The sequence below is a fragment of the Labrus bergylta genome, chromosome 19 (genome assembly GCF_963930695.1).
Source record: "Labrus bergylta chromosome 19, fLabBer1.1, whole genome shotgun sequence".
Classification (NCBI taxonomy): domain Eukaryota; kingdom Metazoa; phylum Chordata; class Actinopteri; order Labriformes; family Labridae; genus Labrus; species Labrus bergylta.
In genome coordinates this window covers 23,720,819-23,748,101 of record NC_089213.1, presented here as the reverse complement: position 1 = coordinate 23,748,101, position 27,283 = coordinate 23,720,819, and the positions used below count along the sequence as shown (strand labels likewise).

General features: G+C 38.3%; 2 protein-coding genes across 4 annotated transcripts; one reads left to right on the top strand and one right to left on the bottom strand.

The window, feature by feature from the left end:
• tuft1b (tuftelin 1b) lies at window positions 1-21,431 on the top strand. 3 transcript variants are annotated; one of them, XM_020648599.3, is made up of 12 exons: window positions 1-255; window positions 13,946-14,023; window positions 14,113-14,217; window positions 14,505-14,579; window positions 14,696-14,761; window positions 15,894-15,977; window positions 17,064-17,174; window positions 18,825-19,048; window positions 19,365-19,470; window positions 19,708-19,791; window positions 19,984-20,078; window positions 20,239-21,431. In XM_020648599.3, exons 1-12 carry the CDS (start codon window positions 199-201, stop codon window positions 20,309-20,311), a joined length of 1,158 nt encoding a protein of 385 aa, XP_020504255.1. In that variant the 5' UTR covers window positions 1-198; the 3' UTR covers window positions 20,312-21,431. The 3 variants fall into 3 exon arrangements, with proteins under 3 accessions (XP_020504255.1, XP_020504256.1, XP_065804216.1); XM_065948144.1 differs by lacking the exon at window positions 1-255 and adding an exon at window positions 5,614-5,771; XM_020648600.3 differs by lacking the exon at window positions 15,894-15,977.
• A 1-nt stretch (window position 21,432) lies between these two features.
• On the bottom strand, window positions 21,433-24,365 carry LOC109995024 (protein C1orf43 homolog). Its single transcript, XM_020648601.3, has 7 exons — window positions 24,005-24,365; window positions 23,807-23,908; window positions 23,597-23,705; window positions 23,460-23,513; window positions 22,973-23,139; window positions 22,822-22,880; window positions 21,433-22,205 (listed from the first exon to the last, which is right to left on the bottom strand). The coding sequence occupies exons 1-7, from the start codon at window positions 24,065-24,067 to the stop codon at window positions 21,998-22,000; spliced, it is 762 nt and encodes a 253-aa protein (XP_020504257.1). The 5' UTR covers window positions 24,068-24,365; the 3' UTR covers window positions 21,433-21,997.
• Window positions 24,366-27,283: the final 2,918 nt, after the last annotated feature.

Sequence of the window (27,283 nt, the reverse complement as noted above, 5' to 3'; positions counted from 1 at the left end):
GTGCAGAGCAGACACAGAGAGAAAGGGAGAGGGCTCAGGTGTCTCAGGTGTCTCCTCGCTGCGGATTTGTTGGAGTATAGTTTTAGTAGGCTACCTCACAGAAGGAGTTTAAAGTTTGAACACACACGGTGAAACTTTAAACTGCTAACATTTCTGTTCTAATGTGTCGGAACAACTCTGAAAACTTTGTGTGAAAAGATGAGCGGCGACGTGACGCGGACTGTGGAGAAAGGAGAGCAGGACGACCAGACTAACGTGAGTGAGGAATACACAGTTTACATAGACTACTGCACTTTTTAATGCAAAGACATTAAAGTCAAATTCCGCTTCGGGAAGTCAGAATGTAAATGTGTCTGTGGTAGGCTAATTTACTCAGTGTTAGGTTATTCTTCTTCTTGGGATTAAATGTCACTTGGTGGTTCTTGTGGTACGACTGTTCGAACTCTGTTACAATAGTGTTTCTCTGCATTAATTAAAACAACGTAACATAGCAGTTCACATTAGCTGAGTATTTTGAACATTTCACAGGATTTTTGAGCACGTTAAGTTTCCAACATGGCCATGTCTAATTTCTGTCTTCTGGTCTGGGATTCACATCATCTCAAATGAAGTTTTTTCACAGAGCAATATCTTTTTCTAGACAGAAATACAAGTTATTAGACCTACTTGTTTCAAACAATGAACAATAATAAGGAACAAGGAAAGGGAAAAAAATTCAGAGTTTTGAGTCAAAGGTTAAAGAATAAAAAGACAACTTGAATAGAAACTGTTGGTAGGCCTCTTTGAAATATGATTATCTGACATTGTAGTCAACAATTCACTTAGGCCTATATCAAAATATAAGACAACGATGAGGGGAAATAAACAAGCTCTTCACATGTGACAGCAAAATTCACCAAACAGCAGCGTAGGCTACTTAAAATACGTTGACTAGACATTTCCACCATACTTGTGTATTTTCATTGGAAAATCAGAGCTTAGTGTTGCATTAAAGTTCCTGTAAGGACCTGTTGGATTGTCCTCGTTTTGTTAACCCCTGTGGACAAATTTGATTGTATCCTGTAAATGTGTAAGTACAACATGTTCTCAACCTCCTTTCTTTGAACAATCAAATATATCACTCATCAAAAATCTTTGCCATGAACATGCAAAAAGAAAAAAAAATTCTGCCAAATAGCACCTACCCCCTGGCAGCAGTTTCATGCATAAAAAACTACTATACAGAAATAATACATCTTGTGGCTGATGGTGTATTTTGCCTTTGTAGGTCATATAGGGACGTCACTATTAATTTAATGTCAATTTCGTAACCAGCTAAAATTCATCATAACTTCCTTAAACACAGAATATATTTTTGCAGATGCATCACAACACACTCCTGCATGTGTTTGAACTCATGTGTTGTCCTGAAGCAGATTTAATGTGCGTGTTGATCAGGGCACATAGCCAACATTATCTCTTAACCAAATGTTTGGTCAGAGCCTGGGGCTGCAGTATGTCAGTCTGATGGTATGAAATGTAGGCCATACGGGGACATCAGCCATGGCTGAGTTGTAATTAAAGATATATGATTCATATGGGAAATTTAAATATTGAACACACCATGCTAAAAGGGATTAAAAATATCCTTTAGATATGGCTTGTATGGTCAAATACAAACTAGAAAACAGTGGTCAAGTTGCGGGCGTCACTGGTGGATTGCATAAATTGAATTCCACTTGTGTGTTTGTCATTGACTTTTCCCCCAGAGTTCTGTGTGTCACTGTGTACATGGCACTTTCCCTTGAACTTCAACCTGATTATTGAGTGTTCATTGTGAACACAGAATGAAAAGCAGGGTGGTTAAACACCCTTAAACAGTGTACTGTAGCAGTGTACGGTAACATCTGCCACTTGAAAAAGAACAGATGGGTATGTTGGAACAAGTGGAGTCCTGATGCTTAACAACGAACGCCATGAAAAGTCAGTTCAGTTATTCTACCCTCAAGTCATGTTTTGATTATTTCAAAAATAATTGCAGCGTTTTAAGTCCTAGAACTTTCTGAGTTGATCTTCTGTAACGGCTTCATTGAGAAACATTTGATTGACATTCCTCAATGTACTGAAGAAGTTCCAGAGGATCATTAAAAAGTACCCAAACTTGTTGGGTTGGGTAGTTAAATATAAGTTACCTATTTTCTCTTGCTGTCAAAATGTTTTTTCTTTTGAAGTACTTTTTATTCAAATGTAACATGTCATCCAGTTTGTGTAAAACCTGCTCTTTCACCATCACACAGTTTGGTGCAGTGATGTCATTACATGCTCTTAGTCTTAGTAGATAGAGACCAAAGTTCATTTACTATTCACCGAAGAGGCTCGATTAAGACTTTGGCAAATGAAAGGTCAACATTGCATCATGTTTTTATCCAAGGTTAAAGGAAGTCATTGGCATTATCCAGTGAGATGAGAAGGCGTTATGTCCTGTCAGAACGTCCGATGTGTATCAACATGATGGCCTGAATGAACAGATCATCTGTTGTGTTTATACAGATATCTGGGAAGAGGAGTAATAAAGTCATGCCTAGACTCAAATTCTGCAAATGAATTTTAGGCAGTTGCCGCTCGCTTTGATCATCTGAAATGGTGATTAAAGAAAAAGAATAAATGATTAGAGGAGTCGTGTCAGGACAGTTTGGAGGTTGAATTAGCTTTTCTGTTCTTGACTGTAAAAGTGAAGAAGGTCTCTGTTCAAATGGACATGATCAGATTAATACTTTGAATTCTGCTTCTGTTTCACAGTATTGACTCTGTTGGAGTTAGCTGGCTGTTCTTTTGGTAATCTTTTTTTTTTATGAATCCTGTAATCTCACTGTTTGTTTTTTTAACCTCTCATTTAACCTCTTTTGAAACTAATGTCCTCTGCCTTAAGCGCGTTCAGAAGTGTAATAGTTTTCTGCCTGAACTTGACAAATGATATGTAGGTTAGTTATGTTCATGAGAACAAGAAGAGCAAACATTGTCCTAGCAGGTATATCATTAAGAAAGCTGAGCTGGATGGTTGTGTGTTTTTGGCAGATCTACAGTATACTTACATGGTTACAAAGAGAGATCCACTCCTAGCCTTTGTTTGTCAGATACATTGTTCAGCGTCATGTTAGCTCTGCTGACGTGTCAACAAGAGGATAATTATATATAAATATATACAGGTATAAGATGGATAAATAACAGGGTGTTTAGTATACACACACCTGCATTCTATTCTATCTGTGTGTGTGTGTATGTGTGTGTGTGTGTGTGTGTGTGTGTGTGTGTGTGTGTGTGTGTGTGTGGTATTTAGGTCTGTGATGACAATGGGAAAGAGACATAAGTATAATAAATTCTATTTTGCCAAATAAAAACTTACATGAAGAACAATGTTCACATTTCAGTTCTTTATAAGTTAACATGTCAAACATTAGATCTTTACAACTACCAAAGTGTCTGTGAAAGGTTTTGCTTCGTTTGTTACTTATTATCGTCAGATTGTCCGACAACAGGCATTTCAACGTGAGGTGTGACTTAACAGCAATTTTCCTTACATTTTTGACTTTTGACACCACCAATAACAAAAACTCAATTAATTTATTATCTGGTCCATAAAATGTTTGTCATTTGTTCAACAAAAACAAAACAAACCTTCCAAAAGCCCAAAAATGATGTGTTCAGTTTTCTTGTTTTCTGACTCCTGTCCACCTAGCGGTTTTTGTGGGCAGAAAAGCCGGTCTCTATGACAACAGTCTCTGTATGACTGACACGGCTCCATTACTTTTTACTGGATGTTTTTGTATTTGACATCATTTTTTACCAGGTCAGACACGGCAAAAAAGAGGATGTGGGTACAAGAAACAATCTGTCGGCGGGTGACATCAACAGCTCCTTTCTGAAAAGTTGAACGACTTTAAACTGACTTTAAACAGAAGGCTTTTCTCCAGGCGGCCGCTTTCTGCTGCGAATGCTCTCTCCTCATTGAAAACAATTGAAAAGAGACTCAGAAAAAAACACTAGGTGGACACGGGGCCTAAGAAAACTCTGATGTATACACATAAAAAGCTTCTAAAATGTTAGGAATGGCAGTTCACATTAGCTGAGTATTTTGAACATTTCATTTTTGAGCACTTTAAGTTTCCAACATGGCCATGTCTAATTTCTGACTTCTGGTCTGGGATTCACATCATCTCAAATGTAGTGTTTTACAGAACAATATCTTTTTCTAGACAGAAATTAAAGTTATTAGGCTTACTTGTTTCAAATGTATTCCTACAACAAATTTATCCTTTATCAAAATACATGCCAAATAGTTTCTATCAATTTTAAATTATTCCAAACAAAGAATCATTAACCAGAAATACAAAACATGAACTTAAACAGCAATGACAATTATAAAGAGTTATTGACTGTTAAAATAAAGATCATAACAGGGACAGAAGTGGAACCTATAAAGGTAAACCCTTTCAGTTTGAGATAGAAAAAGACACAATAACATGATCATATTTGGAGTGTGGCATGTGCGTTGTGTTTGTAGAGTTGTGTTTACACTGTACACACGCCTGTGCCAGAGAGAGACTGTTACATAAAGACGCTTCATTAATCATTGGTTATATAACTCACCAAACATTCCTCACCATGCTGCTACCTACAACTGTCACCAAGTGCCAGATACACAAAGCCTTCTTCATTCCAGTTGTATCTGGTATTCACTTATTTGTTTTTATATACGTTTTTTACAAAAGTTAATACTTCACCAAGTCACTCATCTACGACGATAGACTTCTGAATAAATACCCACATCTTTTTTCTTTCTTTCCGGGAATTCAAATAAAAAAGGGGAAACATTTGTAAGTGAGTCAACCAACAATGTGTTGTACAGTTTGGATTCACCATACAGACCTTGTTTTGTGCAGGACTAGAGTACCTTAGACCAGTCATCAACCATCTGAGTCAGGGCAGTCAGTGGCTGTAGAGTACTTTTCTCTGTATGCATGCTGAAAAATTATTATTTGAAAAATAAACCTGAATTTGTTCATAGACACTCCTTTCCATTATCTTACCCAGAATTGGTAATAAACTTATTGGTCGACTATTGGAACCAGATAATGACTTTCTCTTTTCTTTTAGGTATTGGAACAATTTTTGACATTTTCCATGATTGCAAACATACATTTTCATTAAAACACTTGTTTATAATGTGTGCAACCATAGGAGCAATTATTGAAGCTATAGGTTTTAGCAGCTTGCTGTCAAGATAGTCAACCCCTGGTGGTTTATTTTTACAATTCATAAGAAGTAATTCCACTTTAGCAACACTGATATTCTTAAATTCAAAGCTGCATGTTTTACTTTCCATTATCTTATTTGTTAATTTGTTTGATAGATCAGTGTTCTGTGGCTGTGCTGTATTTTTAACTTTGTCTATCTTGGTTATGAAATAATCATTTAAATGATTGCTATGTCTTTGTTTAGGACTACAGTACGTGTGACATAACCAGAGAAATGTTCTTTCCGTTGTGTATTTGGCGTTGCGGTCCTGCAGGGGGGGAGGCTAGCAGCTATGTGCCTCCCTGGACTGGCACTGCAGCTCTGTGACTGGAGGAGAAAAGGGTTGGGCAGTCGGTGAAGCCTCACCCAGCCATGTAAGGGCAAGACAGCCGAGGCTTCCTACGCACTTAGTCAGACACACACACACGCAGAGTCTGTCTGGATCACAGCTGCATGAACATCACAGAGAAGAGTCCCGCACAGCTTCTTCTGACCAGGTAGATATCAGAGAGTGATAGATAAGGGCTTTAAATGTTGGTTCATACAGGGTGAAGTGCATGATGGTACTTGTGTGTTGTTTTTTTTTTGTTTTCTGAGTGCTGGGTGTTATGATTCATTGGGCATGTCTTCATAGTGAACCGATTATATTTGAGATTAAACCAGTCCAAAGACAGATTCTTCAGAATCTCTGATACAGAAGTAAACATTTATTTACATTAGACAAGATCCTAAAACACTATTTTGTCCAATGTGCGTTTGTGAGATTATCCTTTAATATATTTTGATTGACACAGACAACATGAAGGCAAACACTGCCTTCAAATTTGTTAGAAGATTTGTTAAATGACTTTAAAACTTCCTACAGTAACTTCCCATCAGTTACTTCTTGTACTATATGAGCGGTTGCTTCAGTGACAGTGTGTCTGTTGTGTTGGTAACACATACTGTTGGCTTTAATGAGTAGGTAAGAGTTCATAATTAAGAGGTATGACGTGTGATGGTTTGCAGTTCCCTGTTGGATGGGACAGCAAGTTACAACAGTGTTTTAAATGTGTTATGATGGTTCTTATCATTTAGAGTGTGTAGTCACACAGCTTGGTAATAAATCTACACCTGGAGATGGATGGATTTCACACTCTGCTGAGATCTCTGTTGGCACTAGACTGGACAAAAACAAGAGTCACAGAGGAGTTTGAAGATCGGTCACTGGGATTGGATGGTCCCTTGGTGTGTTGATCATGTTTGAGGACTGACTGCATGAGGATGTTCTTGTTCCTATTGACATGAGTGATGTCATTTCTAAACACGTACACATGATACACATTGATCAGAATTGTAACCACTAGCCGATATGGGTTATGTGATACGCAGTGTTGGAGCTCTCTTTTGTACCTGACTGTCAGAGATGAGCTATTATGTCCTCTACCTCATTATATCATTCAGGCGTTTTCTGACCGGCTGTGGTTCAGAGTGGTTCTGTACTTTGAGCTGACACTTTCTTTTATATCAGGTATACTTGACTCAGTTTTAAGTCCCTTTGCTTTTTGGGGGGAATAAATCAATTAAATAAATCAATTGGTAAAGTTTGATACAAAATGTAATTTTTGAAGTCAGTTTCTAAGTAAGATGTTAAGTAGTCTCTTCTCCCTGCTTCTCTTTGTCTGACTGTGGGCTGGAAAAAATAAGAGATTTGGATTTTAGGGATTTTACATTGACATTTTTTCCCCATTAAAAAAGATAAAGCCATTTACTTTACAAACAAAGTTATTGTTAAAGATAGCATTGCAGCCTTATTGTCTGCTATTGATTTGTCTATTGTATTTAACTTTGAATTCCTTTATTGTGGTCACATTAAAGAGCTGTTGCTGAATGATTTTCTAACATGATTGCAATATATAATCATGCCATTCAACACACCCCTCAAGAATGCCTGACACACAGTCATTAAGAAAATCAATGTATGATTGCTGCCATGTGTTTACACTCAGTATGCAGACATTCAACTTATCAAATAGACCTGCAAATATGGACCATGTGTTCACATCAATCGCATTTGGCCAATCAGATGAAGCCCTAGCTGGCCGTCAGCTACCCTGAAATAACTGTCTGCAAGGTAAGCTAGCAGAATGAGTTATTTACAGCAAATCAAATCCTCCTCGTAACATTGAAAAAGGTTAACAAAGATGGTGGAGTTGTAGTTAGAGATACAGATACTGTTTAAAGAAGCTGTATCTCTCCTCTGTCCTCCTAAACCATTACCTGATGTGACTAAAGCAAATCACACAAGATTGGAAACAGACTTTCCCCTTTGGGTTAGCTAATGATGCTAAGCTAAAGAGCTAACCTGCAAAAAGATTTAAACTGAGCCGGTGGACTGCTTTCTTTAACATTTAACATTTCATGGCTTTTCAAGTAGAAAGCTTGGCGTAATTGTTCAGTGTCTTCTAAGAAATGTGGAGTATTCAATCCTAGTTTTGTCTATGATCTTATCACGCTCATGAGAATTTGATTAATGTCGCTCCAAACCTCTGAGGGAGCATCAGTCACGTGATGGAAACAACAGCTAAACACTGAACAATCTCCAAGGCATTCTGATTTCTTCATTAAATGATTTCATGGGTATCATGGTACCCATCTCATTTAAGAGATATTGAAAACTCTTGGATACCACTTCACCTTACAGGTGTTGTTTTGCTCTATAAATTTGCTTTAACTATTCCTGGAAATTTCACAGAAATGGAAATGAACGTTCCCCGAGCTGCAGGGGCAAAGCCTTGTGGAGCGTCACTGAGATGTTTCCCTGTCTGTGCCTCAACGCTGGAGGCAGATAGTTGTCGCACTATAAATGCACCGGGCAGATAAAAGGGCTCATCCACATTATTTATGTCAGAAGTTCCAGTTTGCACACGCCTGTGCAGCAGAGAAAACATGCAAAGAAAAAATCACATATGTTGTTTTACCTTGAGTTATGTCCTGATGTCCCTTCAGATTTCAATTGTCTTTCCAGTAGCTGAAGAAGATGTTAATTGTAACAATTGGTCAGATTCACAACAAAAACCTGAAGACAGCATTATGACATTAATTCATCATTCAAGTTTCCAAGCCCGGCATGAGATCAGAGGCCACTGTGTGTGTGTTGGTATTAAGTGTACATCGACTGCACTGACATAATATGACCTTCCAAGGGCGACATTATAGGCAGCCGTTACCTTTTTGGTTTGTGTATTTTGACCCAAAAAGTGCATCTGCAACATTTCCACACATAAAATGAAAAACGTGGATAAACCAGGGATAGGAGGGATCTTTTTCAGGCATCTAGTACATAACATGAAAATGTTCAATTTGGCTTTGGCACTGTTAAGTTTTTTATTTGAGGACAGAGTACCAAAGCATATCTGTAATCAACTTAGAATTTAAATGATCAAAAGAAAGCAGCTAACTTTTTTCTTGTTGTGTTCTGTTTGTTTTGAGAGCCTGAACCTGTAAACGTGTCTGTGGAGTCTTCCATAGAAACGCAGCAGAATAATGTGTGGTGATGTGCAAGACATTGTGTTTCTGTGTACAGTAAACGCCTCGCAGGGTGTGTCTTTCTCACGATCCAATTCTCTAGAAGAAGAAAGCCCTCGAGCCGATTTCTCCCTCAGATCACAGAGGGGAAATCTCAGCCCGCCTGTCACTGCCTCGGCTCTGATGGTTTTTCAGATGCTGCAATTACACACACAAAGAAAACTGCCACCCGCGCTAAACCACCAAATCTGTGTTTGACTTGCAAAGCTAGCACAGAACTGGTCGCTTGTAAGTAACCAAATGTGTGTTTTCCACATGTGACATGCCGCGTTTCCCTCCCTTTTTTTTCTTTCTTAAGCCATACATTACTGTCCTGTATATGTGTCGACATGATTCACGGCAGGCATGTTCACACACACACACTCTGAAGTCATTAACTGTTTCCACCCTGTAATACGCAACTCTGCTCTGTGTGTGTCACAGTGGCACAAACACACACTTTCAAACAGAACAGAGTGTATTATCTGTAACATGTGTTTGTCTCAGTTTCTTTGACCTTTTATATGAATAGATAAAAACATAAACAGAACTGTGACTACATGATACACACACACCACACATTCCAATCTGCACATTGCACTTTGACACCCTGGACACTTTACACTGTTTACATTATTCTATATTTTTTTTTATTTTACATTATATTCTATTTTACGGTATATATGTGTATTAGTAATTTGAGTGTTTATTGCATGGCCTTGTGGAACAGTCTTTACATTTCACTGCACATCTGTATGAGCATGTGACAAATACAAATCTTGAATCTAGAGGACATAACAATGCACTGTAAAAGATATATATTTTCACAGGCTTATAAAACTGACATTAACAATATATTATGTATCAACACACAGACACAAAGAAACATAGATTTTCACCATGTGGTAGTTGACTTTAAAGCTTTTAGCTCAGTGTCGAGCCTATAGAACAGCTGATTCTGCTACATTAGAAGACATGCTTTTTTTTAAACAGAGATGATAACACTTAATAACCCTTGTTCATGTTTCATTATGTGTCACTGGTAGCAGGTACCAGGCTCCACATTGTTGAGGAAATTATTAAGCCTTGACTTCACACATTAAGACTCAGTTGACTCAGATGGCTTACGTTGATGAAAGTTTATACATAAGAAGAATACTCATGAGGAGACATGATTCAACATCACACTTCTGTTCTCGTGTCTTGCTCAACCACATCTGCAGAACTTCTCGAAAGGCATCGCATATATCCTAAAAGACATTATCATTATCAGGGTCACATTGACCCACCTAGACTAAACTGTGACGTCTATAACACTGGAGCAGACAACAAGTCTACCAAACATCCTTACAGATATCAGGAAGAACAGCTGACACTCTCTAAGCTGTACTTGGTTTCTAATAACAACTGAACTCTATCAGGTCTGACTGACATGAGAGAACAATGAATAAACCTAATGACATCTGTACATTATAATCTAAATAACTACAGAAATTCCACCACACATGATTTTTGATTGCCTGATACCTTCAGAAGTGCAGCTGAGTGCAGCCTCTGCAGTATATTTGAAGTGCTGTAGATTGTCACATCTGAGATATTCATCTGCACTTCCAGACCACTTTCTAATGACTGGAATCACGATGTGTCCTGATGACTGCTCTGAAGTGGTGTTACTTGGAAGTCAGGTTCAGTGAAGAGAATTTTCTCAGGAAAGAAGAAGGAGGGGTTGAATTAATAAAGTTTTCCAGTCTGAGCTATCGGGTCCCAAAATAAGAATAATAATCTCAACTTATTACTGTGGTTGGGAAGCTTTATAAAGTATTTAATAATTGTCTTGCTTTAATCTAAAGGTGACATGTTAGCTTAATACCTTGTTGTGTCACTGATTCACGGGTCGTTATTTCAACATTGTTGTCATACTTGGCGCTAACAACAGAGTGTGGAACTCAGGGAAGGTGTCATTGCCTCTTTATCACTCCTGCTCTGTAACATTCTGACAGGGAGCTATTGAAGGTGTGTGAAGAAGTGGCTTTATTAAGTGTACAGCTCATAACTCAGTGTTCTGTGTGAGGGTTTGTGCACTTTACTCTGGGGACATTCAAACACACACGTACTGTAAGTACTCAAAGGTTGTGAGTGTTTAATTCAGGTGAAGAGAATGAAAAATATCAGATTTTTTAAGATGCAATTTCCAAACCAAAACTCACAATCTTACAGACTAACCAAAACAAGATGGGGGAAAATACACTAGATCAAACCATGGAAAGTTGCTCTTTTACAAAGTTAACTTCTTCAGATCTATTTCACTTAGATGCAATTTAAATAAACAAACACACACATCATGAGACTTAAGAAGATTATTGTTTTTTTACTTAAGAATTTTCAAAGAAGCATGAACACCTGTTTCTCTTACGTTTTATGTACCATGTCACAGTCAAACCTACCCCTGAAACTAGTAAAAAAAATACCTCTCTGACTGCAAAACCAAAAAAACATGTTTTTATGAGCAACGGTTCAGCTCCACCTGTGTCACACCTGTGTGCATCGACTGTAAACTGCAGCACAAAGAAGGAAAAACTAACCATAGTGCACTTTTTTGGGGGCCTCTGATCGCCCTTTTTGTAACTAACTGAGTATTAATCAGTACGTTGATACAACATTTTGTTTTATTTATTTATTTTTGTTTTATTTATTTATTTAGAATCACACATTCACAGACATTTGTGGTTAGACAATAGAGTGATTCCTCTTTTCACATTTTTGTAAATTTATACAGAACAAAATAAATAAAAAATGATACAACACTTGTACACACACACACACACGCACGCACGCACGCACGCACATACACACACACACGCACGCACGCACATACACATATGCATACACACACACACACACACACACACACACACGCACGCACGCACATACACATATGCATACACACACACACACACACACACACACACACACACACACACACACACACACACACACACACACACACACAGTATCATATTTCCAGTGCATTATACTAGACTCTGCACCATACGACACATCCTTTTATTTATTATTTTTGTATTTCTTTGGCCTTTATCAGATTGGACAGCTGAAGAGAGACAGGAAGTGTTGGGAGTTGAGAGTGGGGGATGACTAGCAGCAAAAGGCTGAGGTGGGATTTGAATCCACGACCACTAGGACCAGGACTATAGCGTTTGTACACGGTGCGTGCGATATAGCCACTAGGCCACCACTGCCTCAAACTGTCACTAGTCCTTTAGCAAGTTTGATGACTTCACTGAGATCTGCAGACGAGCTCCTTACATCATTACAGAACTTGTGAATGTTAGGGATTGGATTTCACATGATGTGCCATTTGCGACGGTTTGACTTAAAGCCTGATTGTTCTAATGTACTATCTGACTGATGCCCACCCCAGTGTCTGTTTAGGGTCACAGATGACGGCTTCCACAGCAGCAGCACTAACGAAAAAGTCTGAAAGCAACATCCTCCCTGACTAATGGGTTTTTATCAGCTCAGTCTTCATGTCGTTTTTTTTTTGTAGGGTGGAGACACGATGCATGCTACAGCTATTGCACATACACACAGACATATGAGGCCGTACTGTCATGTACACAAACGAGACTCATAACAACACTAACCCCCCTCTTAGATGCTGGGTTTAAGCATAGTTGACATTTGTGATAAGATAAAAATCACATTCTTACATAACTCGCCTGTACCTGGACTTTAATCCTGCACCTGAAATGTGTTTCTTGTCAGAGGGCCAAATGGTTTGTTGTCTTCGCACATTCAGAGACAAAGCTAAATGATTTGTTTGGAGACGTTCCTCAACATATTTGGACGGGTGTGCCACTAAAGAGGATTGCGTGCTATGTCAGCTTGAGTGTTTTTTGCTTTAGGGAAAGGTTGTGCTTTTTTTGGGGGTCAAAAGGTTAGCTCAGTTTAAGGACCAGACTGTTTTAACCTTCAGTCTCTTTTTTTTCAAGTTCTAACAAATAAGCCATGTGCCTCTGAAATGGAGTTTAGGTAACTGCAGTGTTAGGTCTTATAGTTTTAAAAAAATCCCTCTAAGTGAGAGATGTTGGTTTTAGGTTTTCAGCTCATTATTCAGTAAAGAGCAGAACATTTTCAGTGGCTGATCTTCCAAGCTGCCTGTGGATGAAGATCTACAACAGACAGACAATGACATGTACTGCATTATGATGTGAGCTAATATAATGTGAAACTATTATAATCAACATGAAGCAGCAGGGGACTTCCTGTGAGGCGTGCTGTCATTATCATGATATCAGGAAAAACCAAAGTGTAACTGAGCAATAACCCGTAAATCACAGCTCATCATACACCAACAGAATGTCATAAAGAAATTAGAAGATAAGAAAGAACAGTAAAAGAACTTATGAAACATAGTGGAAGAGAATTCACTGAGCTACAGACGGGAACACAATGCAGAAAACAACAAAAGAAAGACATTTAATTCAGTCAAATGATCGGATACAGAATAGAATTTAAATTTAATCGGCTGTTTTAGCTGGATCAAGACCACAACTACCTTCTTTTTTTAATGAGATATACTAACATGTCAAACATAAAACGGTCGTCTGTATTCTGCATAAATGTCCAGTCTGAGTATGTTAACCAAACTGCTCTCTGGAAACACTCTGATTCGTTTTACTGAGGTTGCCAAAGCAAACATGAAAAATTCAAAAATCCCATGTCTCTGTTTTTGTTGCTGAGGCAACAACTTCATCTTTTAGTGTTGATGTTTTTGTCCCCTTTTGTCCCTCTCTGGACTGGACTGGTTTCTTTCTTCTTTCAGTGAGTGTAGTAGAGTTGTTTAGTCATGATCACCAGACTCTGCCCGGAGGATTCAGAGTGGAAATGTCTCCTCTGCGGTGGTTGCTATGGTTACACTGCGTAACAGTGAGGCATCCACAGAGGAAGTTCACTGTGGGGAAGTTTAATGGCTAAAAGTGTAGCCCTCTCTTGTCTGATGACTTTCATATTGAGCCCTTCTCCTTTCCTCTTGATTGGTTAGTTTTCTCACACTCCCCACTCTGCTCCTTTCACTCAGCTCTTATCCTCTCATCTTTCATTTCAGGACCCATGCAGGCGGCTTAGACTCACTCTGCAAGATCGAGACCGGTCAGGCTACAACTCAGAGCAGCACGACAGAAAGGTAACTAAATAAAAGAGGAAAAGAGTTTACTTCTTTTTTTTAAAGTTTACAGGATGATCATTTACTGAACGTGTTGTTTCTGGATGTAGGAGAGCAGCATAGCAGTAGTTCTGCCACATAAACAAGAGGGGCAGGAAGAAACACTTAAACGCATCATTCCCACTGAAGAAAAAGTTGAAGTTGAAGTCATCAAGGTATGTGAGCTTGTTTCGCTCTAATTGTGTTTGTTAATACATTTTAGTTTAGTTTTAGTTTTAGTTTCATACATCTTAGTTTTTGCTTTGTTTTTTGTTGTTTCCTGTCAAAGCGTCTTTGAGTATTTAGAAAAGCACTATATAAATCTAATTTATTATTATTATTATTATTATTATTATCATTTGTTTTAAAGAGTCAAGTCCAGCCTTCGTGTCTATCTGAGGAATATGTCTGCTTATGTGTGTGTCGCCTCACACACACACTCATTAAACGCTGTGTTATCCAGGTTTACCTCGAAGCCCGTCCAGAGACAGCAGAGAGTGTCAGGATGCTGACAGACGAGGTGTCGCAGATTCAGGAGGTCAGTGTTTTTAAAAAGACGACGAGTCAACGTTCAGATGCTAGTGGAGAACATTGGAGTGTGTTTCTCTGTAACACACACTTATTTAAAAACATGTGATGTGCTTTTGTTGATAGGTGAGGTACTGTCTGAAGACTCTGAGGGAGCAGATGGCAGCCAGGCAGAACAGTAACAACAACAAGGTACACACCCTCTGCATCAGGATGAACACTTTCTCTCTGACTTTAACTGAAACACACAAACCAAATGAAATCAGCAGAAACCTTCTTGACGTCAGTATTTGATGACATTGATTCCAGTTGTAATGTTTTTATTTAGCGTTTTCCATATTGTCCAAGACACTGATGTCACGTCACACCCAGTGTTAGCATTTCATTTCTTACTCTCTTGGTCATCAGTTTTTTTGTGTGCTGTAACTCGGCTGTGTTTAGTGAGCAGCTGTGATTCATAAACACTTTATTTAAATTAATTAATTAAGGTTCCTGTGAGGAGTGTTTGGTTGGTAATTAAACAGTCTGAAATGAAAACTGCTAACTGTTTATGAACTAAAAGCAAAACAAGACCACCAGAGAAAAGGCTGCCTATATCTATGTAGTAAACATGATTATGATGTCACTGCTGTGGTGGAGTAGGTGTCAGCTTGGGCATTTAACAGCATGCAGCAGAAATAGCCTTTTTTCCACTCCAAAGAGTCAAAGTGATATTCAATATATCACTTATATTTTCTTACATAGTCTAATATTTTCAATATTAGACATTGAAAATACAAAAACAGATTATAATTATATAAAAAGCAGTACATACAAATGTAAAGGGAAAATATCAGAAAAGATACAAATTGTTCGCAGAGGTTGCCAAAATCAGCACAACCTTAAAGTTCCTCACAGGAGTTTTTATGTAACACTTTTGGAAGGTTTTTAGATTAGATCAAAATGAGAGACATGCAAACCTTGTTATAGTTCAACAACTTATTGGGTTAAGGAGACATTGATTACATTTCTTGTGGCATTAAATTTAATTCATCTCAATCTTGTCCTTTTCTATTCAAAATAGAAGAAAAGTAGTTGGTGCAGGTGTTCTCTGTGTCTGTGGGCCACAGCGGGGGTATCTGCAAAGTCTCCTGGTTTTCTGCCACCAGCACCTTTTATTTAATTTCACTTCAGGATATTTCTAGTCCCGCCTTTGCTTGTATTGCAATGCAAAAAATAAAAAAGCGCTTCTTTATGTTTTCATGTGCTTAAAGCTGCAGTGCCATTTTAATGAGTGCACAATAAACCACCAGCACCACTAACTAGAAGCTTCTCTTTTCTTCAGTTTCCAGTTAACGGCTTCAACGTGCCCAGAAACCTACCAGTCATCACTAACGGCAACACAATTCTCATTGACTCAGACACCGAGGCAAGTTCATCCCAATTCAGCCTTCTTTTAATGTCTCCAGAAATATTGTCACTGTCGCTTTTACGAATCTGAATATTCACCTTCTTAATAAAAAAGGAACCATGGGGAGTAACAGAAACCGATGTCAGCTGAAGCTAGTTCAAATGAATTCTAATTTGTATTTTAAATGACATGGCATAAACACCTGGCTCTCCAGCTGTTTCCAACTTACACTGGCAAACTGCCTTCTGCTGTGAGGAACAGGGTGCCAGGCTCCCTGAAGCTGATGACAAAGCTTAGCACACACACACACACACACACACACACACACACACACACACACACACACACACACACACACACACACACACACACACACACACACAGTATCATATTTCCAGTGCATTATACTAGACTCTGCACCAAACCTCATCTCCTGTAACACAACACCCAGAGAAGTAGTGTGAGAGCATAGAGGGTGTGTGTGTGTGTGTGTGTGTGTGTGTGTGTTTTGTGGCTCTCTATACACACTGACCTGTGTACATTGTTGTGGCATATGGGTGAGCTATATGTGTCAGATTGTACAGCAGTTGTTTGTTCAAAGGCATCGGGTCTCATTTGTACCTGCTGCTATTTGTCTGTTGAATTCTAATTCCTTGCTCATTGCACTTTATCATTTTTATAATTTTTATGGTGATGCTGGAGCATCTCTGTTGGGCATGTACCTATGCACTTGATGTTTGGATGATTTATTAGTGTTGTTTATGTATTTGTATGTCTCCAGCTGCAAACAAATTTCCCTGTGGGGACAATAAAGATACCTTTGACCTTAGACCTTTGAAAGGGCATTGTTGGTCTGGTAAAAGTATTTATCTTACCTAAAGGACAGCCCAGAGATGAAAGATAATCTGTGCACAGTTTAACAACATGTCCAGCTTCTCTCCTCTCTGTCTGTGTTACCTCAGGCTTCACTAAACTGCGTAGCTAACTTCCTGTCAGCAGCCTCTCTGATGTGTCTGTTAGCTCCCGCCTTGCCCTCAGGTTCAAGTGCTCTGCCAGATTAGGCCTAATTGAGCGTGTCACCTTGTGTCTGCACTTCACTCTCAGGTCGAGGATAATCAGGAGGAGAGCGTGAGGCTTAGGGAGGCAACCCGCCGTCTGTACACGCAGCTGAAGGAGATGGAGAACAGGCACCAGGAGGAGAAGGCGGCGCTGCAGGTAGAGATGTGAAACATGACACTGTAGCTCCTGTCTGTAGCTCTGACTCACTCCTTCCTCTAATGATCCTCGTTACCTCTCAGTGCTGTGGCTCTCTTCCCCTCACACTGGGTTCATTCAGCTGCAGGTCATGTAGGGACACCGCACACAGACTTACTTTGTATCATCGCCTGATCCCTTTGTACTCTGCAGCTACTGCTCTCACCTCTTGATTGGGTTAGAGAGGCACGAACACAATCACTGTATATTGATCATTGACAGAAATATAGAACCGTTTACTGAGTTTAAACCTGAACCTGTCTTCATTTTATTCAATTCAAAGTGAACAGCAATAATAGATTTAGTCTTTCAGACAACAACAACAAACACAGCCATCATTACATAACAACACCAGCACATGATCTCTTACGTTCCCTACTCACTTGAAGAAGTTTTTTTTTTTTTTTTTTTTTTAAGATTAGTTTTTTGACTTTCTGTGCCTTTATTCAAGAGATAGGACAGTGGATAGAGTCGGAAAGCAGGGAGAGCGAGAGTGGGGAATGACATGCAGGAAGGGAGCCACAGGTTGGATTCGCGTTGAGGACTACAGCCTGCGTACATGGGGCACGCACACTAACCACTGCACCACCAGCACCTCCACTTGAAGGAGTGACGCTACTCAGGAAATCTAAATGCATAACGACGGAGGGGAAAGATAAGTCCCTCTAAAAAGATAACCTTACTCCCAACATATGGAATACGGCTTTAAAAAACTCTATGTGATTGGAGTGCTAGTTTAGCTCAGTTGGTAGAAGAGGAAAGTACCAAACGCAACATTCCTCGTCACACTGGTCGGAGGATTAACTCCCGGTCCTGTCTCTGCTTGTTGCATGTCATCCCTCACTCTCTGTCCCCACTGTTCCTGTCACTATTCAGCAGTCAGAGAAGCTGTCCATGTTGTTGTTAATGATGATATATTAACTTTAATTTAAAGAAAGAAAAAACAGTGCTCTGTCTCTGTGCACTGCCTGTCATCACCTGTGTGTCTGACCCTAAAGCTGTGGGGCGCTGGTGGCACAGTGGTTAGTGCGCGCGACCCATGCATGGAAGCTGTAGTCCTCCAAGCGGGCGGCCCAGGCTCAAATCCAGCCTGTGGCTCCCTTCCCGCATGCCATTCCCCACTCTCTCTCTCCCCTTGATTCACAACCCTATCCACTGTCCTGTCTCTCCATTAAAAAGCCCCAAAAGCCCCCAAAAAAAATCTTGAAAAGAAGCTGATTGTTTACACTTACTGACGTTGTTTTCTCCTCTTTAGAGCTGTGCTTGTGTTGTTCTTTCTCCCTGATGTATGTCGCTTTGGATAAAAGCGTCTGCTAGACTTGTCAAACTGTAGTAAAAGTTGCTTAATCCTTGAAAGCCCAGCGGTCAACCTACACAAGTGTGTTTTGTCTAATCAGGCCTGTTCTCAGGGCAGTGTGGGCGTCTTCAAAATGCACTTATCTCCCTCAGCCTTCTGTTTGTACTGTTGCACCTATTAGAGCATGACATCAACTTCCAGCAGTGCCCCATGTATCTTAAACCTGAGCGAGGTCTAATCATCATAACCCAGACTAGTTCAATAACAAATCCATCCTCTTATAACAAAGAGACTCCGTTCTTGTTTCCTCACAGGCCGAGTCAGAAGAGTATCGCATCCGTCTGGCCGAGCAGACCGAGCGGCTGCAGAAGGCGGACGAGCTGGCGGAGGAGAGGGGGCAGCAGGTGGAGGAGCTGCAGAGGCTGCTGGGAAGCATGGAGATCGAGGGCAACATCCTGAAAGACAAGATGGCCGCCGGGGAGGCAGAGCTGCTGCAGCTTCATGCGGACAGAGAGGGAGGGGAGGAGAAGGAGCAGAGGTACAAAACACGAGTCATGTGGAAACACTGTAATAATATTAACTGCCCTGCAAATAAGGTTAACTTCCTGCACTTTTATGCAACAATAGATCCCCATTTAGAATTTGAGTAAGATTATCTTCAAAAACTTTCTTCCCAGGGTTTGAAATAAAGTGATTATGGATTATAGTCAAATTACATAACTTGGTAGATAAGTTATGTAATAATAATATAATAAAACTAAATAACCTGTTCATTCAATTCTCTCAGTGATAGGCTGTATACTTTGTGTCTCAGGGAAAGGTTGAAATATTTTTCTTGTTTATTTGGTTTGCAGATGTGAAGAGCTGGAGAAGAAGTTGGCCATCCTGAAGGAAAAGATTCATCACCTCGACGACATGTTGAAGAGTCAGCAGAGGAAACTCCGCCAGATGATCGAACAGGTATTTAAAAAACACACCAGCAGGGAGTACGCACACAAACACAGCATACGAGCCCGTTGATGTGCAGGAAGCCATTAAGAGGGAAATTAGACTTGGAGGAGGAGGACTGATAAAAGTGTAATTTATTCGAGGAAGTGGAGCCAAGCGGAACATTTTGATGATTCACAAAGCTCCATCGTCGTGACTACGTGATGCTGCTGAAGGCTTATATGTTTGTTTGTTTTGTTTATGACACAGCTGCAGAACTCCCGAACGGTGATCCAAGAGAGAGATCGAGTCATCAGCGATCTGGAGGAAAAGGTGGCTTTCCTGGAAGCTGAGGTGAGAAGCTCGGCCGGGTCGGACCTGATTTTAAATAGAGACAGATTTGTTCTAATATGTTTTATGTTGCATTAAAGTGTGTCGTATTATTATTTCCAAAAGCTTCAACTCTTTTTCCAATCAAAGAACAACCGCAACATTGTTCTACTTCAATTTTTCTTTTTACACATTTTTACCCCTTTCTGCCTGCAGAACCGAGAAATGCATGACCACATGGAGTACTTCCTGGCAGGTCAGGACCCTCCCCCCCTCACGTCCTCAGAGAACAAGCCAGAGGTTGTCTACAGGTAAGCAATCACTTATCACTTATCACACCTAACTTTTTTTTTTTTCCCATTTTCTAATCCTCAATGTGATTTACTAAGGAATGTATTCTGCTGTGGTTTGTTTGTAAAGTAAACTTCAGAACTCTAATCTTGTATTTCTTGTGTTCCCCCCTCTGTACAGTAGACCACTCACACCGATGACATCGACCAACAAGGTCCTCCCGTTCATCAAAGTCATTGAGATCATGTCCTGAATGAGCAGTCACCCATAGAAAAGATTGTTGTAAATAGATATGTAACCATCTACCTATACATAAAGCACAGGTCAGCAGTGATTCAAAGAGGCTGATGTTAGCAGACCTCATGGTGACAAAGCACACTGCTCTTCAGTTTGAGGCTGCTCTGCACGCCTTCACCGACTGTTGCAGTTTCAAACAGAATCTAAAAGTGGAAAGTTAAAAAAGGAATTCAAGGTATCCTAAAAAAAGGAAACAAGGAAGGAGCTTAGCAATGCAAAGAAATGTTTTTACCAAACTCCTTATGCGCTTTGTCAGCACTTCTTAGAGATGCAGGAATTCAGTAAAGTTCTCTGTGTCGACACGTTTCCCTCTGCAGGATCAGAAATGAGTAAAGCGATGGGTCACAGTTAAATAGTTTTTTATATTGTGAAAGTCTCTGTTACACATCCACACAGAAAAAAAAAATGTACCAATAGATGCATCATGTTGTGTGTGTTAATCACTTGTTGGTCGTACAGGCTTGCTCCCTGGCGGGGGCCGGGCTCAGGTCACATTCCTCAGTGCTTCACACCACATTGCCAATGGCAGGCAGGACGTCGCTAACTTTGAGATATGATTTATATTTAACTTCAATACATTTCTCTGACATGAGACTGGGTTGAATATTGTAAGAGTGATCATATGATTTTTATCATTAACATAATGAACTATTTTATTTTCTCAATGATCCAGGCTTCTTGTAAAGCTAGAGGTTAGTTTGCTGCCAAGTCTTTCCTTAAACGTCTTTCTGTTACGTCATGCTTTTTAATAAAACGTTATATATTTAAAAACTCTTCATAAACTGCTAAACTTACTTTTTCACACATCTATGCATTGTTTGTACAGACCTTTATCTTTTTTTTTAGTTGTATACTTTATGGACGGCCATAAAACTGTACATGTGTTACATTTGACTGTGAACATTGTAGATAGATGCATTGAAGTTTCTGTTTCCTTTGTAAACATTTCTGACGTCATAGAGGTCTGCTTTATCTGTTGTGCACGTGAAGCCTAAACCTGCATCTTCTCTCCTGTTACCCTAAATTATCTTGTTCTGCCCCCTAGTGGACATAATAAAAACACTGAATATGAAGAAGTGGGTTGTAAGGTTTGTTGTTTTTTTTAATCTTGAACCACACAAGTGTATAACCTCATTTTAATACAAATCAAACATTGTCAAGAAAATAACTTATTGTCCATATAAACATCTTAAATCTGTACAATCCAAAAGGTTTTACCGTGGTATTTACATATGAGAAGCATAAATATGACTTTACATTTCCTGTTTCTACAATGAAAACTCTGCCAGGTTTACAACAATCATGTTCCTGTGAACTGGTTCGGATCCTAAATCAGGAGAAAGTCAGGAGTTCAACACAAAAACAGAAAGTCTTTCTTGTATGGAGACCAAAGATTTGATGAGTGCAACACTTCAACAGCTGTTATAAAATGCACATCATGCCTTTGTCCGTGTAACATTTCTAATGCCCTGAAAAATCCAGTGTATGAATTTATCAGAGCTTAACCGTTCTCTCAACTTGAAGGTGAATTTTAACGCTCAAATAGAACAACTTTTGATTCCCTTTGTGTAACCACGCACGCACGCACGCACGCACGCACGCACGCACGCACGCACGCACGCACGTTCTGAGTGTCGCTCCCTCACAGGGTGCTCTCCAGTGTGTTGTAGTTGTCTTTAAAACTTTTCAGCTCCAGGAAGTGTTTGGGCCTCTTGCTGCGCTGGCCGGTGGAGGGCAGGTAGGTGACCTGGATGGTTGAAGGGGTGCTGCGGACAGGGGAGCCCGTCAGGTCCTTGGCTGCGGACTGGTGATGCTGGTCCAGACTGGTGGTGCTGGAATAGGCCTTTACCCTGCAGGGGGAGAGATGAGGGGAAATAAGAGTAATAGAGCGTTAGTATGCAAAACTTGATTACAGAAGGTGAATATCTTCACAGAAAATAAACAACTTATTGTCGTACATCACATATTATTTGTATATTATTATTATTATTATTATATCGGAAATAAAAATAATTTTCTAAAATAGGCCACCATCTGCTTATTAAAACAAGAAGTGCAAGAATATGATTCTGTGGGAAATGCAGACCAATAGTGCTTATAATAAATGAAAAGGTGAGCACTCAAGGGGAGGGAGGATACAACACCATTTCTTCTGTTTCATTTGCATTCCTCATTAAAGCCATTCAGCTGATTGTGGAGTTCATAAACACAGTTCATGGACATAATTAAGAAACAAGAATGTTTGTTACAGCCAGGTTCTCTAAATAAAATGCATGAAGTCAGGACTTGTCTCATCTTTTGATTTGTAGTTCTCATCATTTGATTTGTAGTTCTTAAGAATGTTGCATTCACTAACTCTTGTCCTGTTGATGTGAGCAGTGCAGATTGCAATGCAGCACACTTTATCCCCAACAATGTTTACAAGACTTAACAATTTCAAGTCCAGACCAGAGGAACAGCACTTACACATCAGCCAGTTCACTGAGAGCCTGTTCATATTCAAGAAACTCAGCTTCTCCAAACACCTGAAACAAAGAGGTCACGTTAGATCTGTAACATGAAACAACATAACGCTGATACTCTTATTTTCTCTTTGAGAAACAACACTTTAATGCACCCCGGTCCCGTGTCGAGCGCTGTCGTAGCCTTCGAGCAAACGGTCGATTAGAGCGCTGCGGCTGCTCTTGATCAGCGAGTGGGAGTTACGCAACTCCAACAGCCAGCTCCGGAAATTCCGTCCGGTAAACGCACTGGGACAGCGGCTGATCTCCTGCAGGGGAATACCTGAAGTCAACACATGAAGGAAATAAGTAACACAGATTACAAAAGATGAAACTTCAATTCTCTCAATGGGGAAATTGGAACTCTATAAAGAACATTATTCAGTCAACGCAGACAGAATTATAAGAATAGGAGAGTAGACTTAAGATAAGAATAAATAAATAAATGTTTTTTATAGATCTGCAGAACAATGGCTGTTTGATGTACTGCTTCTTCATAAGAGGCAACAGTTCCACTGGTTTCACTGGTTTGATGTGATAATGAGTAATTACTGCATGCACCTGATGTATCAGTCAGTTTCAGCATCATATTTGAAGTCTTACCCGAGTCACGGATGGCATCCAGGGCTTTCATCCTGTACAGGTAATTGTAGCAACCTTTAAAATGCAAACATGTTTTTGTTAAAATTAGCAAAAGGACATCATAAGTCACCTCTAAGAGAGGAGATAAAGTGACTGACTAATCTGTGATCCGTGCTTCAGCCTGTCATCATCTTCTGATAGGAGGCGAGGTTCAAAACGGATCTCCTGGACCTTTGACAGTCTGGAATCAATCTTCTCCCTCAGACCCTGCACAATAAAAAAACATTAAATTAATTGAATACACATTAAAAAAACACTAACTCTTCCACCTTTCTTTGAGAACACACAAAGAAGGAAATCCACTTTACCTTAGGTGCATTGTGGCCAATAGGTGCATGTGGTCCTCTGCGAGATCTCATGGCGAAACGCATGATTTGTCTTTTGACGAAGATAAACAGCAGCACAAACACCTGCGCACAGAAACGTTAACAGGACAGGATGTTATATTCAGGATATCATCACATGAGCACATAGCAGGTAAAAACCATCACAGTGTGTCTACATACCAAGCTCCCATAGGCCATAACCAGCACCACGTTAACCCCCGATAACGGCGATGAATCTGCCATGTTATCAGTCAGAGTGTGAGCTAACTGTTTATCCACAGGTCGATAGGAAGCTAAGCTAGCAACACGTAAACATCATGATGCTATATTAGCTTGGTAGCTAACAGACGCCTTTAAAGCACAGATAATGTGTTAATTATTTGGTTGCGGCTTCAAATTTACATTTTTAGATAAAGACACAGTAAAGATATCATACGATGCTCTTCAAGATGCTTAGCGACATCGTATATGAAGTACGCAGTCTGGCTTGTGTTTGCTAGAAGCGCGGACGACGACAGCGACAACTCATTTACGACGCTGGAAATTACCGTAATAACTCTGGAAGAGGGACCAGACCCAGACAGGCGAAACCACCCCATGAAGTTAAATTTCCAGTTTAATCAACATAATATCTCTGTTTTGGCCCTTTTGTTTTAACATCATCAAACTTGTCGCTTTATGTTTATTAAAGTCCCATATATATTTTGTACAGGGTCCAATTTAACAAAACTTTAATACTAAAATCAAGTATGGTGTTAGAATAGAATAGATGTTTATTGCCATCTGCACAGGTACATGACAGTACAGGTACATTGGAATTATTGTGCGTTTCTCCCTGAATCAGCTTCTACAAAAAAAAGTTAAAATTATATCTAAAATAGAATAGCATTATAAGAAAAAAAGAGTAGAAAAGTACAAAAAAAAAGGAAAAGTAAAAATAAGTAAGTTGTAGTAACAGCTAAGTGACTTAAAATAAACTGAACAGAAGCTATTCACTGTATTAAAGCAAAGATATAATACAAAGAAAATAACAAAGGGGAACACTGTACAATGAAATGAAAATATAAATATGTTTTCTACATCTCTTATTGCACCTGAGGTTATTGCACACATATTTTTCACATTATATAATGACACAGTTTTTTGTTTTTAAGGTTAATATTGCACACTTGTATTGCACTGTGAGGTGGTCAGCTGTCCATTTAGTCTGTGAGGTGTGGGGTGAAGTACTTCCTTCCCATCTTAATGTCCTGTGCTACAAGTAACACAATGATTTTTTTCTTATGATACCATTCATAGACTATTTTGTATGTAGATATACTGTATTCTATATACTGAGCTGCCTAAATAATTTGAAAGAACTTAATAAAAATACAACTACACCTTGTGTGGAATTATATTTAAATTACCTTATTATTATACTAATAGTTGTATTTGTTTGTTGAAATAGTAAAAGAAGTAAAAAGCAGCTGCAGTGAAATGAGTAAATACATTTATCACAACTTTAAATGGAATAACAGTATTTATGTGACTTGATCGTGCCCGTTTTCTTATTAATATCTTATTTTTTCTTATTAGTATTTTATCAAATTAATAATCGCAATACTTAAGTTAAATATATTGATATTAAATCTATTTTCTATTTAATGTAGAATGCCTGGATCATGTATATTACATTAAACTCCCCTAGGTTCTTTCTTTTTTTTCTTGTGATAGTTTGGCTTATAGTATTCATTCTTAAAACTAAATCCTAATCTTTTTTTATATTCTGTGAGAGTATAATCAACAGTAGAATTTGATAGTTATATCTGTAACGGTTTTCGTCTATTGTTCTAAATATTTAATATATTATTTGTTTTTATTCTGAGCTTGTCTCGTGTCTTTTTACATCTTTCCAATGAATACATACTTCCACCACAGTAATTATGTAAATGTGTTTCTTTTAGATAAATGCAATGTAGGACTTGAGATGTGCACTTTGAGATGTCAGATGTGACCAAAATGTTTTTTTATTTAGTTTTTTTGCAAAAGTGGAAAAAAAAATGTACTGTTTGTTTTTAGGCATTTTTTGAAGCAATGAAGGGAAGCAATGAATAAAAAAATAATTACATTAATATGTGTTGGTTTAAAATGTATCATTAACTGCTGCTTACCAGCCACTGAAAAAGTCTGGCCCAGCTAAATTTCTTGGTTTTAAAATCTGGCCCAACTGAATTTGTAATTGAATAGCCCTGCTGTAGGTCTTCCATCACTATGTGCCAATGTTTATTATCTGTGTTTATGCATCCCAGTCCCTCACATGTCAAAATTATGTTTCTAATATCAAACTATATTAACTATTAACTTATTATTAATGTAGTGGCGATATCTATAGTCTATAAATAACAAAAATTCCAAACAAATTATAAATTTAACACAAACTCATAATAAAGCCACTGAGGCACATAGAGGGTGAATCTTATGCAGGATATATTAATAAGTCCATTGTCCAGGTGATGAATGAAGGTTTTAGGGTGCTTTATTTTATCCAGAGACATCAAGCAGGCAACAAACAACAAAAAACGCTGCTGTCTCTCTTGCCCTGTCATCCTACCATTGCATCCTGGTAAAAAAACATTAACCCATTAGGTGCCTACCTGAGTCTCACCTGACTACCTGGCTATATAGACACACCCATGTACAGACTCCCCAAGCAGCAAAATAAACGAATGGAAATAACTCATATGAATGTAAACAATAATAATCAAAATACCCCGAACATCTAACCCTAACCCCTAACCTAATATTCAAATGTATCCCCAAAATATCCCAAAATAAGAATATAGACTTTCACTTAATTTAGGAACAGTGAATAGCTGTAATAATTAACTTTTATATAAACTATATCAATTATTAACTTATTATTAACTTATATTATTCAATTATATTAACTTACATATAAACTATATTAACTATTAACTTATTATTAACTTATATTATTAAATTATATTAACTTATATATAAACTATATTAACTATTAACTTATTATTAACTTATATTATTATATCATAATAACTTATATATTAAACTATATTAACTATTAACTTATTAATAACTTATATATTATATTAACTTATATAAACTATATTAACTATTAACTTATATGTATATATAATATTAACTTATATATAAACTATATTAACTATTAACTTATTATTAACTTATATTATTATATCATAATAACTTATATATTAAACTATATTAACTATTAACTTATTAATAACTTATATATATTATATTAACTTATATATAAACTATATTAACTATTAACTTATATGTATATTATATTAACTTATATATAAACTATATTAACTTATATATAAGCTATATTAACTATTAACTTATATATATATATATATATATAATATTAACTTATATATATAATATTAACATATATATATATATTATATTAACTTATAT

What these genes read in the sequence shown, in the direction of transcription:
- tuft1b (XM_020648599.3), top strand. Translation starts at nt 199, where the DNA reads ATGAGCGGCGACGTGACGCGGACTGTGGAGAAAGGAGAGCAGGACGAC. An exon ending in TCCGCCAGATGATCGAACAG is followed by an intron (nt 19,471 to 19,707) that starts GTATTTAAAAAA and finishes TTTATGACACAG; the next exon opens with CTGCAGAACTCCCGAACGGT. An exon ending in AAGCCAGAGGTTGTCTACAG is followed by an intron (nt 20,079 to 20,238) that starts GTAAGCAATCAC and finishes CCCTCTGTACAG; the next exon opens with TAGACCACTCACACCGATGA.
- LOC109995024 (XM_020648601.3), bottom strand. Translation starts at nt 24,067, where the DNA reads ATGGCAGATTCATCGCCGTTATCGGGGGTTAACGTGGTGCTGGTTATG. An exon ending in TTATGGCCTATGGGAGCTTG is followed by an intron (nt 23,909 to 24,004) that starts GTATGTAGACAC and finishes TTCTGTGCGCAG; the next exon opens with GTGTTTGTGCTGCTGTTTAT. An exon ending in TTGGCCACAATGCACCTAAG is followed by an intron (nt 23,706 to 23,806) that starts GTAAAGTGGATT and finishes TTTATTGTGCAG; the next exon opens with GGTCTGAGGGAGAAGATTGA.